We start from the raw sequence: 17,500 nt of genomic DNA, 5'->3' as shown, positions 1-17,500 counted from the left end.
AGTCCAGCTTTTTCCAAGAGCAGGAAAAGTACGAATACCTGCAGTTCGTCATTCCCGACGTCAACAGCATTCCCCGTGGGAAACTTGTCACCGGGAAATTCAAGGAAACGGTGGCCAAGGATGGATTCGAAATTGGTAATGGTAAGTATGGAGAGTGCATCTGTACTCTGCTTCAGGCTCTGTCTCCTTTGAATTTGATACAAATGAAACTGCGTACATTTATCTCTGCCAGTTTCTCTTCCTGTTTTGTTTTTAAAGAGTTCATAACATGTTCTTTGTTGTACAATATTTTGTTTTGATGGTTTTGTTCTGTGACCTGTTCTTAGCCTTGGCATCACTTTGTGCTGACTTTTAAGTATTCAACCCGTGTGGGCATATGCATGTGCATGTGTGTGTGTGTGTGTGTGTGTGTGTGTGTGTGTGTGTGTGTGTGTGTGTTTGAATGCAATAACCTTTTCTCAGTTCATACCTATGGCCCAGCTGATGACAAATTGTTGGTTGAGGGTGGATGTGAAGCTGAAACAAACAAACTAACAAACAAGCAAAGAGATGAACAATCATGCAAAAAATATTACTGATGCTTTGCTGCATGTGCTGTTTTGTGTTTCCTTTCACATGAATACTCTTCTGCATAAATATTTGCATGAATGAAGTTATATTTCCCATTTTCAATATATCACTGATAGAATATAAAAGTGGTGACGTAGATTTCTCATCATCACTTCGATGAAATAGTCCACCAATGCTGAAGCACGTCGACCTCAGTGAACGCAACAACATGCATGTTTTTCTTTCAAGCGACATTGGAAAAGTGACCAGCAACAGCAGCTGCAGTAGTTGTCCTGCTCTGAACGTCTTGTTAGTTTTATAACCAGTGTACACCTCAGATGAAGTGGTGGAATGTCAATCATTACGTATCTCTGTGCGTGTGCAGGTGTTTGCCTTGGCGGACCTAACTTCGAGTTAAGTTTTTCCATGTTTGAGGTTCTGGGCAAGCACATCCCCAATGAGGTCATGCGACCTTGCCTCGACACCTTGACCCCTTGGCCTTGGGTGGGGAAGGAAGGTCGTCGCGTTGGCAGCGTGCTGTGTGACCTCGTCATGCATGATGGAACACCTGATCTGACGTCACCACGACAACTGATGAAAGCTCAGCTGGACGCCTTGTGGGAGCAACATGGACTGGTGTTCAAGTCCGGCTTTGAGTACGAGTTTGACGTGTTTGAGATGGACACTCTGGAACCTTTGGCCGGAAATAATAACTTTAGCTTTGATCTGAGAGTGTGGGACCGACATCATGAGCTTTTCTGTGACCTGACCGACACTCTGAAGGCCATGGGGGTGCAGGTGTCCATGCTAACACCAGAATTTGCCGCTGGACAATGGGAGATAACTACAGAACCCCAGGAAGGTGTCCGAGGAGGGGACGTGGCGTTCTACATGAAGAACGCAGTGAAAGGTTTCCTCCAGACGAGAGGTTACCTGGCCACCTTCATGAGCAAGCCTAACGCAGGCCAGACACCTTCAGGCCTGCACCTGAATCATTCACTGTGGTCCAAGGTAGGTTACCTTTTTTGTGTGGTAGTTCATTGTCCTCTGAAGATTACACATATTTCTTCCCTACGAGAAGCAATCCTTTGCTGTGTTGATATCCATGTGTCATTTCTTCATGTCTGGTTTGCACATTTCTTTGGACAGAGTACATCAGTTGGTGAAACTGCTTCAGGAAGTAAGTTTGGTGAACCTGCTCCAAGAGGGAAGCTTACCATCCAACAAACCTTATGGAATCTGTGACCATCTCTTTAAACAAACATGGATAGGATATAAATCACGTGATGCATGTTCAAGTACTCGTTTAAAGTGCTCCATTCTATTAGTAACGTTTACAAATGCATCCTTCATATTCAGAGATCTTTATGAGTGTGATGAACATTACAGATGTTGCAAATGTGAAGGTGAAAAAAACCAACATCAAAACAAACCAACAACAAAACAAACAATGATGAAATATGCTATCAGATGATTATGATGAAGATGACGATGATGATAGTGATGATTGATGGTTATGTGTTGACCATGATGATGCACTGATGAAACGATGTTGATTTAATGTTTTTTACTCATTGTGCAGAACGGGGACAAGCTGGAGAGTGTGCTGATGGACAGGACGGATCCAGACCTGCTGTCCTCCACAGCACGACACTGGCTGGCGGGAATACTGACCCACAGCCCTGCCCTCACCGCCCTCTGCTGCCCCACTCTCAACTGCTACCGCCGCATGTTCCAGTTTTGCGCACCAGGAAAAATCAACTGGGGCCTGGACGATCGCAACGCTTTGATTCGGGTCCACACTGCTCGTGACAACGTGTTCTTTGAGAACCGTCTTCCCTCAGGTGCCTGCAGCCCCTACCTGGCCATCGCCGCCACAGTGGCTGCAGGACTGGACGGCATCAACCGACAGCTGCCCTGCCCGAAGCCCATGGATACTGACCAGAAGGTGGAACTGCCCAGGACCTTAGCTGAAGCCCTGGACGCTTTGGAGAAAGATGAGCATCTTCGTTGTCTACTAGGGGACCGTTTTGTGGAGTGCTACATCAAGAGCAAGAGAGAATACGAAGTTTCACGTTTTGACAAGGATGTCCTGAACACGGAGGAGAAGCAGATGCAGTTTGAGAGAAAGATGTACATGAAAAGTCTGTAATGAAGAGATCGTGTCCTAGAAGATGGTCACTCGCCGTGCATGACCAGTGGAGCGCAGGCGGAAATGGTAACTTTCCAGTCAACCATTACAATAATCAGATTACTATGAATTCGCGTTTTCTTCAATTACTACATCATAGAATTGATGTTGTGAACTGTTTCACCACTAGCGGAGTGACCTTTGTTTCCTGACTTAGTGAGGAGCATGAATTTAGCGTTTTCGTTTGTTACTGTGTATATATGATTCATAAACAGAATCTCCCTTTTCAAAAGTCTGTTCAAATACATGCTATTTGACTTAGTATTGATTAGACCCTAAGTTTGTTAAGGAAAATGATAAGGATCCTTTATTTTAGAAAATTGATAATGAACGTCAAACTACATGATGAAATCACCCATTGGTAATAATTCATCATTTTTGCATGTTCTTTTCACGTGCACACTTTAACATAGCCTGAACGCACACCAGTATGACATGCATACGATCAGCTTTTGCTCTGATTTGATCAGTGCTGGTGGTGTTCATAACTGAAACAAGGTGTGTGGGACTGAATCTGTTGCCTTCAGTCCTTTTTGACAGGCTAGGTGATGTCTGTCAATACATCCCCCTCTCTCTCTCTCTCTCTCCCTCTGTGTGTGTGTGTGTGTGTGTGTGTGTGTGTGTGTGTGTGTGTGTGTGTGTGTGTGTGTGTGTGTGTGTGTGTGCAGCTGTGTTTCTTACATACATATTTTTTTTTACAATATCTGAAGTCTGATTATTTTTATCATTTTGCTTTGGCATTTCTCATCATCTTTTATATACATTTGCTTTCTTCATTGGGAGATGATTGAACACTGACTAGAAACAGCAGCAGCAGCAGTAGTTGTTGTCCCGCTTTGAATGTCTTTCTGTTTAACGCTGATCCATAATCATTGTGATGATATGGTTGAAGTGGTGGAATGAATAAGGTCAGTCGTTTATGTCTCTTGTCGTGGGCGTGTTTTGGGTGCTTTTGCATTTGTTGATTTTGGCCACCTTTTCTATTTTTTTCATATTAAAATATCTAATTTCTTCCCACAATGCTTTGGAAGTGTTTGCCTGTTTCCGCCGGGCCTTGATCGGATGCAGTTTTGAGTCGAGCCTTTTAGAGGACTATTTCCTTTCAGTCCTGCTATATTGTTCAAGTTAAAAGCTAGCCAGGTGGGCTAATAGCTTCTTCTACTTCGTCGTTCGTAGGCTGCAACTCCTACGTTCACTTGTATGTACACGAGTGGGCTTTTACGTGAAAAGCCGTTTTTACCCCGCCATGTATGCAGCCACACTCCGTTTTCGGGGGTGTGCATACTGGGTATGTTCTTGTTTCCATAAACCACTAAACGTTGACACAGATTAACTCTTTCACCTCCAAGCTCGCATTTATGCACAGGCGTGATAGAAGACCCATGTCACTGAAAGGTGACCATTCACTGGTCTGTTATCCATGAACCTACTGCTCTTAATCTTCGATGGTAGGATAGGCCATATTTTCTATACATCGTAGGGGGAATCCCCAGCTAATCTTAACCACTGTCTTTTCTGTATTGATAGCGCAAGGGAATTTTGTACTCTAAATTGACTGGCGGTGAAAGAGTTAACAGGATCATTAACGTGCGTATTTGATCTTCCGTTTGAGTATATACACGAAGAGGGTTCAGGCACTAGCAGGTCTGACATATGTTGACCTTGGAGACCTGGGAGATAGGAAAAATCTGCACCCTTTGCCCACCAGGTGCCGTTGCCGAGATTCGAACCCGCGACCCTCAGATTGAAAGTCCAACTCTTTAACCACTCGGCCATTGTGCCCGTCGATAGCAGCTTCAACTCTGGGAGACGCATAGAACCGGGTCTTTAGTTGTTGAATATCCCTACCAGGAGGGTAGAGAGCACTGGCTGGCTAGACAGGGGATCGTGGTGATGGCCTTCTCCTTGAACCTGTGAAGGAGAAGTTCGTGTCTTCGTAACGATGCTGTTTGTGATAATGTTTGGAAGTTAATCGAGTTTACTCCCTTTGGTGAGAAGGGAGACATAGGAACAGTAAATGAAAAAAGTGATAGTTGGTCCTCAGCGAGTTGAGGCCACATTGAAGGAACTCTTTTGGGTTTATTGTATTGGAGTGTTGAGGTGAAGTTTAATATGTTGACAGCATTCTTTATGATAACTTGTTAGATTCAACGTTGGAAACACACTGGTGTTGTAAATGCTGACTGGTTCTGGCCACTGAGAAATTATGAATAGTTCCACAGATTTACTTCCCTTTTCTTGTCTCGATGTTTAAAGTATACTTCGACTGAATAATAAAAAGCATACTCATAGAAGAATGAATGAATAATCAGCTTTGTTTTTTATTTTATTTTTTTCAAATGCTGTAAACCAAATGTCGAAGTGGGAGTGGTTTTTTTTGTTTGTTTGTTTGTTGTTGTTTTTTTTTTTTTTTTTTTAGAGTGGCGGCATGACCTTGTGAAAATTTACAGTTTAGTTGTTAAATAAATCTTGATGTACTGCACTTTCCCTCGTCGTTCCTGCTGTTTGGGCGAGTGGTACTGCAGAATAATAATTCATAGCCAGACAACACGGCGTGCACACACTCACACAGACTGACAATCCGTGACATCTCTCTGTGCATGTGCATGTGTTCGCATTGCCGGACCTAACTTTGAGCTATGGTTTTCCATTTTGATGTTCATTCTGAGAATTGAAGGGGGAAAAAATCATCCCCCCCTGCCCCCCGAACCTTGTGTTCATGAACATTTCATTCAGGTCATGTTCACAAACTGTCTTGAACCCCAGGCTAAATCGGATTTTGGCAAAAGGCTCTCTGGCTGTAAATAATTACACATAACTGCATTCAATGTTAAATCAGTAAACATACACACGTTCTCTCTGTCTGGGATCTATAGTTGGGAGGCACAAACCTCTGTGTAGACAACAAGATCATGGGGATTCAGCATCAACATGTGTTGACAGCAGGATCACCAAGACTCAACCTCTGTGTGACAGGCACAATAGCCGAGTGGTTAAAGCGTTGGAATTTCAATCTGAGGGTCCCGGGTTCGAATCTCGGTAACAGTGCCTGGTGGGTAAAGGGGTGGAGAATTTTCCGATCTCCCAGGTCAACAGGTGTGCAGACCTGCTGGTGCCTGAAACCCCTTCGTGTGAAAACGCAAGCAGAAGATCAATTGCGGATTATGAGGATTCAGCCCCTATTGACAACAGGATCGTTAGGATTCAACCTCTCTATCGGCAACAGGATCATGAGGATTGAGCCTCTATGCAGACAGTAGGATCATGAGGATTCAACCTCTATGTAGACAGTAGGATCATGAGGATTCAGCCTCTCTATTAACAGGACCATGATGATTCGACCTCTTTATTGACAGGAGGATCGTGAGGATTCAACCTTTTTATTGACAGCAGGATTATGAGGATTCAGCCTCTATTGACAACAGGATCGTTAGGAGTAAACCTCTTTATCGGCAACAGGATCATGAGGATTCAACCTCTATGCAGACAGTATGATCATGAGGATTCAGCCTCTATTTAGACAGTAGGATCATAATGGTTCAGCCTGGATGTAGACACCAGGACCATGAATCAACAACCTCTATGTTGACAGGATCATGAGGATTCAACCTCTTTATTGACATCAAGATCACGAGGATTCAACCTTTTTATTGACAGCAGGATTATGATGATTTAACCTTTGTATTGACAGCAGGATTATGAGGATTCAACATTTTTATTGACAGCTGGATTATGAGGATTTAACCTTTTTATTGACAGCAGGATTATGAAGATTCAGCCTCTTTATTGACAGCAGGAACATGAGGATTCAATCTCTTTATTGACAGCAAGATCATGAGGATTCAAACTTTTTATTGACATGATCATGAGGATTCAACCTTTTTACTGACAGCAGGATTATGAGGATTCTGCCTCTATTGACAACAGGATCGTTAGGATTCAACCTCTTTATCGGCAACAGGATCATGAGGATTCAGCCGCTATGTACACAGCAGGATCATGAGGATTCAACCTCTTTGAGAGCAGAATCATGAGGATTCAGTCTCTCTATTAACAGGACCATGATGTTTCAACCTCTTTATTGACAGCAGGATCATGAGAATTCAACCTCTTTATTTACAGCAGGATCATGGGGATTCAACCTCTTTAATGACAGCAGGATCATGAGGATTCAACCTCTTTATTTACAGCAGGATCATGGGGATTCAACCTCTTTAATGACAGCAGGATCATGAGGATTCAACCTCCATTGACAGCAGGATCATGAGGATTCAACCTCTTTATTGACAGCAGGATCATGAGGATTCAACCTCCATCGACAGCAGGATCATGAGGATTCAACCTCTTTATTTACGGCAGGATCATGGGGATTCAACCTCCATTGACAGCAGGATCATGAGGATTCAACCTCTCTATTAACAGGACCATGATGTTTCGACCTCTTTATTGACAGCAGGATCATGAGGATTCAGCCTCTTTATTGACAGGAGGATCGTGAAGATTCAACCTCTTTATCGGCAACAGGATCATGAGGATTCAGCCACCATGTAGACAGTAGGATCATAGGGATTCAACCTCTATGTAGACAGTAGGATCATGAGGACTCAGCCTCTATTTAGACAGTAGGATCATAATGATTCAGCCTCGATGTAGACACCAGGACCATGAGGAATCAACAACCCCTATGTTGACAGGATCATGAGGATTCAACCTCTTTATTGACAGCAGGATTATGATGATTCAACCTTTTTATTGACAGCAGGATTATGATGATTTAACCTTTTTATTGACAGCAGGATTATGATGATTCAACATTTTTATTGACAGCAGGATTATGATGATTCAACCTTATTATTGACAACAGGATTATGATGATTCAATCATTTAATTGACAACAGGATTACGAGGATTCAACATTTTTATTGACAACAGGATTATGATGATTCAATCATTTAATTGACAGCAGTATTATGATGATTCAACATTTTTATTGACAGCAGGATTATGAGGATTTAACCTTTTTATTGACAGCAGGATTATGATGATTCAATCATTTAATTGACAACAGGATTACGAGGATTCAACATTTTTATTGACAACAGGATTATGAGGATTTAACATTTTTATTGACAGCAGGATTATGAGGATTCAACCTTTTTATTGACAGCAGGATTATGAAGATTCAACCTTTTTATTGACAGCAGGATTATGAGGATTCAACCTTTTTATTGACAGCAGGATTATGAAGATTCAGCCTCTTTATTGACAGCAGGATTATGAAGATTCAGCCTCTTTATTGACAGCAGGATCATGAGGATTCAACCTTTTTATTGACAGCAGGATCATGGGGATTCAACCTCCATTGACAGCAGGATCATGGGGATTCAACCTCCATTGACAGCAGGATCATGAGGATTCAGCCTCTCTATTAACAGGACCATGATGTTTCAACCTCTTTATTGACAGCAGGACCATGATGTTTCAACCTCTTTATTTACAGCAGGATCATGGGGATTCAACCTCTTTATTGACAGCAGGATCATGAGGATTCAACCTCCATTGACAGCAGGATCATGAGGATTCAACCTCTTTATTGACAGCAGGATCATGAGGATTCAAACTCTGTGTCCACAGGGGGGAACATTAAGATTCAGCATTTGTGTGGGAAACAGGATCTTGAGTTTTCAGCCTATGTGTGCACCATAAAACCATCAGGAATCAACCTAAGTTTGACACAATTCTTTATCAGCTGAACGCAAAGAGGACTGACCCAAGCGAAACCCACCATGAGCAACTCACCGTAGCAGGTGTTGAATATATTCGTATTTGTATTTGTATTTGTCTTTCATTTTATCACAACAGATTTATCTGTGTGAAATTCGGGCTGCTCTCCACAGGGAGAGCGCGTCGCTAAACCACAGCCCCACCTTTTTTTTTTGTATTTTCTCCTGCGTGCAGTTTTATTTGTTTTTCCTATCGAAGTGGAATTTTCTACAGAATTCTGCCAGGAACAACCCTTTTGTTGCCGAGGATTCTTTTACGTGCGCTGAGTGCATTTTGCACACGGGACCTCGGTTTATCGTCTCATCTGAATGACTAGCGTCCAGACCACCACTCAAGGTCTACTGGAGGGGGAGAAAATATCGGCGGCTGAGCCGTGATTCGAACCAGCGCGCTCAGATTCTCTCGCTTCCTAGGCGGACGCGTTACCTCTAGGCCATCACTGCTAGAGTATGCGTTTGGCGATTTTGTTACGATTTATCGAAGCCGAAACGTTGTGATGAAGATATCTGAAATTTGATAGATCCGTATAATTATTGTAAAATAATGAAACGCCAATCGATAAGAGCTGCTTATTATAGAATTGCTCCATTTCCAGCTCACCACTTTCAGTTCAACAAACGCCAGTTTCTGATGGTGATCAAAATATGATTTGGAATGTAATATGTCTGTACTGGTAACAACCCCCTCCCCCTCCTCACTCAGCAATTCATTCAGCAATTACATGTACAGCAAGAATCACACATGAGATATGATGGCTTGGTCTCTTGTTGCGTTATCATGTGGGTGAAGAATAATTGACTCCAGCATTGACTTCTGTGTGTTCAGCAGGGAAATAAACACAGTCGTGAAATGTGTCTTGCTTGTTTTGTGTCAAGGGAGGTGGATGAATTGACCTTGGCCTTTGACCTGACTGGAATGAACTGGAATGAATTAATAGAGTAACACTTTTTTTTCACAATCCAGTGTCTGTGTGTGTGTGTGTGTGTGTGTGTGTGTGTGTGTGTGTGTGCGCGCGCGCGCGCGTGTGTGTGTTTGCTTTATGCCATATAACACGATATTTGCATTGCCTGCACGCGCCTGATTTGACTTATTGCTACACGGTTGAAGAGCTGACTGGATATCCCATATCATCTGTTCTCCATATAACAAGATATCTGCATTGCCTGCATGCGCCTGTTTAGATTTATTGTTTAATGGTTAGAGAGCTGACTGGATGTCATATAACATCGATTCTCCTGTTGCTGACGCAGACGTTGCTTTGAAATTGTCAGTTAACTCAGTGTGTAGAACGTAACACGGCCATGGCTGAGTCCAGCTTTTTCCAAGAGCAGGAAGAGTACGAATACCTGCAGTTCGTCATTCCCGACGTCAACAGCATTCCCCGTGGGAAACTTGTCACCGGGAAATTCAAGGAAACGGTGGCCAAGGAGGGATTCGAAATCACAAACTGTAAGTATGTACAGTGGAGTTGTTCAGCGTATGCTCTCGTGTGTTTCGATGTGTGTGCTGTTGCATATCTCTGTTTGATAATAATAATAATAATAGTAATAATAATAATAATATAATGATGTACATTTATATAGCGCCCTTTCTCTCTAAGAGGGCAGGGCGCTTTACATGAAATAAAAAAAGGTATTACAAGTTACACAAAACATCCATGACCGTTCTTTCTCAAAACCCCTCTCCGCCTCACCCCCCCCCAATCACACACACACTCTCTCTCTCTTTCCTACTCTTCATACATCCAAAGTAGGCTGACATGGGTATTGTTGGAGAACAAGGAATCTGAGAGTGCTTGTAGATAGGTTTTAAAAAGATGAGTTTTTAGTGATGAGCGAAAAGCAGAAATAGAATCAGATGCACGGATATGATGAGGAAGGTTATGATAAAAAGAATTACAAATACAATACAAAATAGCAGCAACAGGTGTAGTTGTCCTGTTTTGACGTATTTTGTTTTACAACCCTTAATCATTGCACAATGCGACTTCAGTGACGGAATTGGAAAGGTCAATCATTTATGTCTCTGCATGCATGTGCAGCTATTTGCCTTGGCGGACCTAACTTTGAGATAGGTTTTTCCATGTTTGACGTTCTGGGCAAGCACTACCCCAATGAGGTCATGCGACCTTGCCTCGACACCTTGACCCCTTGGCCTTGGGTGGGGAAGGAACGTCGTCGCGTTGGCAGCGTGCTATGTGACCTCGTCATGCATGATGGAACACCTGATCTGACGTCACCACGACAACTGATGAAAGCTCAGCTGGACGCCTTGTGGGAGCAACATGGACTGGCGTTCAAGTCCGGCTTTGAGTACGAGTTTGACGTGTTTGAGATGGATACTCTGGAACCTTTGGATGGAAATAATAATGTTTGCTTCGATACGAGAGCGTGGGACAGACATCACGAGCTTTTCTGTGACCTGACCGACACTCTGAAGGCCATGGGAGTAGAGGTGTCCGCGCTAATGCCAGAATATTCCCCCGGACAATGGGAGATAACTACAGAACCCCAGGAAGGTGTCCGAGGAGGGGACGTGGCGTTCTACCTGAAGAACGCAGTGAAAGGTTTCCTCCAGACGAGAGGTTACCTGGCCACATTCATGACCAAGCCGAGCATTGAGCACATGTCTTCTGGCCTGCATTTGAATCATTCTCTGTGGACTAAGGTAACAGTTTATCTCTTTTCTGTTTGTATATTTGGTGAATCATGGTAATATGAAGGTTTTTGTAGAAGCCCTAGTAAAAGTTGCTATAACTTTTTGTTTTGAAGTGGAGTGTGTCAGTGATGGGATGTCTGAGGCTCAAAACATTTGAAGGAGGATTTTTGTTGAAGACAAGATCGTGGATCCTGTGCATATTTGCGTTGACATATATTACATGATCTTTGATGTCCACTGGGCTAAAATCAGTAGTAGTAGCCGTGGTAGTCGCAGAAGTAGCAGTAGTAATGGAGGTGGCGTTGGTGGTGGTAGCATGGCAAAAACAGAAGCAACAGTAACTTATCACGAGTAGTAGTAACAGTAGTGTCAGTAGCAACAGCAGCAACAGCTGCAGAAGTAGAGATAAAGTCATTAGCAGGATCAGTGGCAACTGCAGTGGTAATAACAACAAGCTCACATGTTGCAGCTGCAGAATAAGTATGTATCACAGTATAACATCTGTCAGTATTAAGTCGCCATAGATGCGCACGATTTTTTCTATTTCTGAATAGTTTGTTGAAGAAGTGCCACATCAGTTGATTTCTTTGCGGTACTGGCTCCTATGAAGGTGATTGATGTCTTTCAGGATATCGATTTGATTCCGCCTTGATTTCATTTTTAGCAAACAGCAGTCAGTCTCGTTCCAGTTGACCATCCCTTGGTTTGTGTGTCCATTTATTTTCTTTGTGTGAGAAGTATTTGTTAATGTGTTGGTATACATGCACGATGTCTTCACATCTGGTTTCAATATTTCTTGGACAGACAGAATAAATCGGCCACTGAATCTGTTTCAACAGGCAAACTTTATCTCATCCTTTAGAATTCTGAAACATTCTCTTTAAACAAAGTGGATAAGATATCAATGGATGCATGTTTTAATACATGTTTCAGAGGGACGTTTCCACGTCCACGCAAATACAGGGCATAGGTCCAAGGCCCATAACTAACATAGACGAATGTGAACTTCATATACCTGTTTAGAGGGTGATGGGCAGTCCAGTTGCTGAAGAAGCAAAGATGAAAATGACGAGGATGATGGTGGTGATGATGATGATGATGGAGGTGGTGTGGTGGCTGTGGGGATGATGATGATGATGCACTGATATAAAGATTATTTTGGCCATTGCTGTGCAGAACGGGGACAAGCTGGAGAGTGTGCTGATGGACAGGACGGATCCAGACCTGCTGTCCTCCACAGCACGACACTGGCTGGCGGGAATACTGACCCACAGCCCTGCCCTCACCGCCCTCTGCTGCCCCACCCTCAACTGCTACCGCCGCCTCTTTCGACGTTCTGTACCTGGAGAGGTCAACTGGGGCCTGGACAATCGCAACGCTCTGATGCTTGTTCATACTGCGCGCGACAACGTGTTCTTTGAGAACCGTCTTCTCACAAGTGCCTGCAGCCCCTACTTGGCCATCGCCGCCACAGTGGCTGCAGGATTGGACGGCATCAACCGACAGCTGCCCTGCCCGAAGCCCATGGATGCTGACCAGAAGGGGGAACTGCCCAGGACCTTAGCTGAAGCCCTGGACGCTTTGGAGAAAGATGAGCATCTTCGTTGTCTACTAGGGGACCGTTTTGTGGAGTGCTACATCAAGAGCAAGAGAGAATACGAAGTTTCACGTTTTGACAAGGATGTCCTGAACACGGAGGAGAAGCAAATGCAGTTTGAGAGAAAGATGTACATGAAAAGTCTGTAGTGGAGACACTTTGTCTTTGAAGTTCGTCACTTTCCGCGTTAGAGGAGGATAATAGTTAATAAATGAGTAATTAATGAGAAAAATAACAATGAACGCTCATCAGAATATCAGGCAAAAATGAAAGATACCCGTGGTGAACGCACCGAGTTCAAACACAACCATTATGTTCTGAGCAACCGGGGTTTAATATGATCTTCTGTTGAACACCACCGAAGTGACTCAGCAGCAGTGCAGGGTCTCCTTTGGTGTGTGGCCTCCTGGCGACTTAACATCGATGGTTCCCTGTGGACTGCCGACGCTGGAACTGCGACTGACGAACCCGGGTGTGGCGGTATATTGGGGAATCTAAATGAGCGGCGTGGGAGTAATGCCACTGAAACGGTGCAGATGATGGGGCAGCAAAAAAAGAAAAAAAAAAGAAAAAAAAAAAAAATCTTCTGGTTGGGACCAAGGACAGGAATGGGGAGATAGGAGGCAGTATTAGGCACCGTCCAAAGTGCCAGCCCAGTGAAGCCATCACAGCTCTCAGGTTTTTTCGGAAACTGTTCTTTAGTATTTTCATGCAGTCAGCAAGTCAGCGGTGTTCGGTGGGTATGCGCAATCTGTCTGCGGGCGCTGTCACGTGACGCGCACAGCGACAGTCACGCAGAAAATGGAAGAGACAAGGCGAGGTTTGCCCCTAACTGCCAATGCACGGGCCTCGACTCACAGATGTAGATTTGTGTGGACAGGTATTGATTTTATGTCTTCTTCTTCTTCTTCTCCCCCGGGTTCTTGCGTGCGCGCAAAAGTTAAAACATGCCCCAGTGGAGATGAATCACGACTGTTTCTCTCTCTCTCGCCGGCACCCCCCCCCCCTCTAAATCTGTATGTCTCTGTCGGTCTGTGTGTGTGTGTGTGTGTGTGTCTGTCAGATTTGACCTACCCCCCCCCCCGTACGCCCGCCCCAATCCCGTTCAGCGTATCCTTTCTGGAAGTACTTTCCCCATGCTATTAACCCCAGTGCATTGCCAAGCGAAAGTATGTTCCAGTCCCACATTCAACATTCCTGCAGTTGCGAATCGCTTTGTCTTACGTTTATATATAGCACCTAGGCCAGCGCTCAATGTCTAAGGGAGGGGGAGTGGGGGGAGGGGGGTAGACTGAAAAGTGCCCGTCAGTGTATGGGGTTGGAATAAGTGGACACTCGCTTGCTAGTCGGCGCACTGCCACCAGGCCTGCCTGACAAATTCCTTTGAAATGTCTGTTCTGGTTGTAAAACAAATACACGACACCACCCGTACCCCAACAACACCCCACCCCACCCTCCAAAAAACAAAACAAAACAAAAAAAACAAAAAGAAAAAACAACACCCCCAAAAGCAACAACAACAAAACAAACAAACAAACAAGCCCCCCACCCCCAAACAAAACAAACAGACAAAAGACCCCCCCTCCACCCCCACCCCCACCCCCCAAAAAAACAAACAAACAAAAAAACAAAAAACCCAACAACAACAACAACAAATAAAAACCAACAACAACCCAAAACAAACAAACAAACAAACAAACAAAAAACCCAAATAAAACAAACAGACAAAAGAATCCCCCCCCCCCCAAACAAAAAAAAAAAAAAATCAACAACAACAACAAAACAACAACCAAAAACAAACAAACGCGGCACTGCACTGTGGCGAGATCAGCCCGAATTCAAGGCAAGACAAGGCAAGGCAAGCAAGGCAGGGCAAGGCAAAGCAAGGCAAGGCAAGGCAAGCAAGGCAAGGCAAGGAGTTTATTTCGTGTGCCCCCTGTGGGCATTGAAACATTACATACTTTCATCACTGACACATATCCAATAAATGCAAAAAGAGTGATGTCAAAAACAAGAAGTAGGCTCATTCGTTCAATCACTAAATATACACATTGACAAGTACTATTTTCACTCATAATGCAAACAAACATACAAAAAAACACACAACAAAACCAGCAAAAAATGAATTAAAACAAACAAACAAACACATAGATTCGGTCTGGCAAGAAGGTAACACACTGCACTGCACTGCAGGATTTCTCTCTCTCTCTCTGTGCTCTCTATCTACTGCACTGCACTGAACTATGCTATTCTATCTATCTATCTATCTATCTGTCTGTCTGTCTGTCTGTCTATAATGTGCAATATATGTATAACTGAACTTTATAGCCGTTTCTTAAGTCTACATCAGAGTGCTCCATACATGGTCAAATCATATTTTTCTTTTACATTTAGAGATAAAATGTTCCGCTGATAAGAATGACATAGTCGGAAATTGATTCATCTAGTTTGACATCATCGTTTCCAAATAATATCAATTCTATATTCGGCTTTAGATTTTGAGCAGTTAGCGCATTTTTCTCCAATACGTTCTCTAAGTCCTTCCAAAACAGCTGAGAAAATGTGCAATGCCTTAAGCAGCGTTGAACTGTGTCTTTCTCATTTTTACGGAAACTGCACGCGTCACTGTACGCCACTGTTTGTTTGTTATACCCATATTTCCTAGGGATTTTGTTTGCAACCAATATACCGTGACATATTCTAATTTGGAACCACTTCAGTCTTTCTTCTTTTACACACACACACACACACACACACACACACACACACACACACACACACACACACACACACACACGTATATATATGTATATATATATATATATATATAATTATATATATGTTTTACATTATGTATATACTTTTTTCATTGGTTTCATATTGGTTTTCCAAGATTAATCCCAATATCTTGTTTTTGCTCCCACTTAACAAAATAATTTATGTAATACATAAAATTTGGTTCAAGTAATATTATCATAATGTATTCAGGATCCTTTCTTAACATTTGATATTGTCTGTTAGTGCTTTTGGTATTTCATTGTAGGTTTTATCTCCTAAGTCTAATATTCCATGTGCTTTAGTAATTTGTAATGGAACGTATAAATCCCATGTACACCAAATGATTTCCATTGATGCTATATTTTTCTGTAAAAAAATTGTTTGACAAAAAGAAGCACCCTTTTTCCTCACTATTTCTGAACAGAAATATATTTTTCATTTGTCCAACGTTTTGAATGGACTGCAATGTTACCAACTTTAAAATTGTCGTGAAAGAATGGTTCCGTGAGTGCCTCTTGTGGTTCCTTTGAAATTCACGTACGCCCAATATACATCTTCCCAGAATTTACTACATTCAGTTTTCACAAATTTTCTTGGTCAATACAGATCCAGTGAAATGATTTCTGGAAGGAATTTCTTCCAGTTTGCTGTACCTGTGTTTAGTTTCCTGACCTATAATATATTTTGTTTAGAGCCTCTGTGTACATTTGTATATTTTGGAATACCCAAACCTCGATTTGCAATGTTATGTACTGCAATTGTCTTTCGATCTTATCTGTTTTTGTTTTTTTCGTCTGAAACAAATTCGTAGCACAGTCTATGTAGTTGTGTTTGTTTGTTTGTGTGTGTGTGTGTGTGTGTGTGTGTGTGTGTGTGTGTGTGTGTGTGTGTGTGTGTGTGTGTGTGTGTGCTTTTCTCGTTGTCCGGGGGATTGGGAAGGCATCTGCTCTCCTTTTGTTTTGTATTGTTTTGGAGCAGGAGTGGTGTAGCGTATATGGTACAGTCTGCACGCTTTGAGGCCTCCTTGAAACTGTATTGTATTGTATTTATCTTTTTTGTCACAACATATTTCTCTGTGTGAAATTCGGGCTGCTTTCCCCAGGGAGACCGCGTCGCTACACTGAGAGTGCCACTAAATTTGTTAAATGTTTTTCCTGTGTGCATTTTTTCTGCTTATTTTTCCAATCAAAGTGGATTTTTTTTATATAAAATTTTGTCAGGAACAACCTCGTTGTTGTTTTTGGTTCTTTTACGTGAGCTAAGTGCATGCTGCACATTGTACCTCGGTTTATCGCCTCATCCGAATAACTAACGTCCAGACCACCACTCAAGGTCTAGTGGAGGAGGGAGAAAATGTCGGCGGCTGAGCCGTGATTCGAACCAGCACGCTCAGATTCTCTCGCTTCCTAGGCGGAGGCGTTACCTCTAGGCCATCACTCCACTGAAACTGAAACCGCATGAGTTGGAGGCTGGTTAGAGCCGTAAAGCAGCTAACATGCTTTCTTCTCTTCCTCCTCAGCAGTGTTTTGTCTATAACTCCTTTCTTCTCTTCATACAATACAAGACCAGTGTCAGGAACTGCTGATGTTGTAATGTTTTTCCATTTGTGAGAGGAAGTTTTCAGTTTCCAGATTCATGTCAGTGTCTGTTCTATTATAAACCTTGTTGAGACTGCAAACCTTTTTTCTATGTTATTTTAAGTATTTTTATAACATTATTTTGCTTGTTTTGTTTAGTTTCCTGTTCCATGCGAATTTAGAATAAAGAACTTGTAATTTTTCATATGAAATTACATGAAGGATTACGAAGGAACATCCGCAAACAAACAAATTTTGATTATGAATTCAAAACTCCGAACCTTCCCAAAACTGCGATTCTTTCAAAGAAGATATCTACCCTTTTTTGTATTATCTAAATCCTGTACAATAGAATCATTTTGGAAA

The 17,500-nt window shown here is 42.7% G+C and overlaps 2 protein-coding genes across 2 annotated transcripts in view; both read left to right on the top strand.

Annotated features, from left to right (window-relative positions):
- Positions 1 to 3,175, top strand: part of LOC143300240 (glutamine synthetase-like) — a 3,236-nt gene extending 61 nt beyond the window's left edge. Inside the window, exons 1-3 of the mRNA XM_076613827.1 lie at positions 1 to 141; positions 935 to 1,560; positions 2,132 to 3,175. The exon at positions 1 to 141 is cut by the window's left edge and continues 61 nt beyond it. Of these exons, the coding sequence (XP_076469942.1) occupies positions 1 to 141; positions 935 to 1,560; positions 2,132 to 2,701 (1,337 nt within the window). The 3' untranslated portion in view covers positions 2,702 to 3,175. The remainder of the gene's footprint in view (positions 142 to 934; positions 1,561 to 2,131) is intronic.
- Positions 3,176 to 10,693: 7,518 nt separating this feature from the next.
- On the top strand, positions 10,694 to 13,720 carry LOC143300677 (glutamine synthetase-like). Its single transcript, XM_076614519.1, has 2 exons — positions 10,694 to 11,191; positions 12,359 to 13,720. Exons 1-2 carry the CDS (start codon positions 10,733 to 10,735, stop codon positions 12,926 to 12,928), a joined length of 1,029 nt encoding a protein of 342 aa, XP_076470634.1. The 5' UTR covers positions 10,694 to 10,732; the 3' UTR covers positions 12,929 to 13,720.
- Positions 13,721 to 17,500: the final 3,780 nt, after the last annotated feature.

Source organism: Babylonia areolata, chromosome 26 (genome assembly GCF_041734735.1).
Source record: "Babylonia areolata isolate BAREFJ2019XMU chromosome 26, ASM4173473v1, whole genome shotgun sequence".
In the NCBI taxonomy this organism is placed as follows: domain Eukaryota; kingdom Metazoa; phylum Mollusca; class Gastropoda; order Neogastropoda; family Buccinidae; genus Babylonia; species Babylonia areolata.
Note: the sequence above shows the minus strand (reverse complement) of the source record. Positions and strands in the feature narration are given on the sequence as shown.

What these genes read in the sequence shown, in the direction of transcription:
- LOC143300677 (XM_076614519.1), top strand. Translation starts at nt 10,733, where the DNA reads ATGCATGATGGAACACCTGATCTGACGTCACCACGACAACTGATGAAA. An exon ending in ATCATTCTCTGTGGACTAAG is followed by an intron (nt 11,192 to 12,358) that starts GTAACAGTTTAT and finishes ATTGCTGTGCAG; the next exon opens with AACGGGGACAAGCTGGAGAG.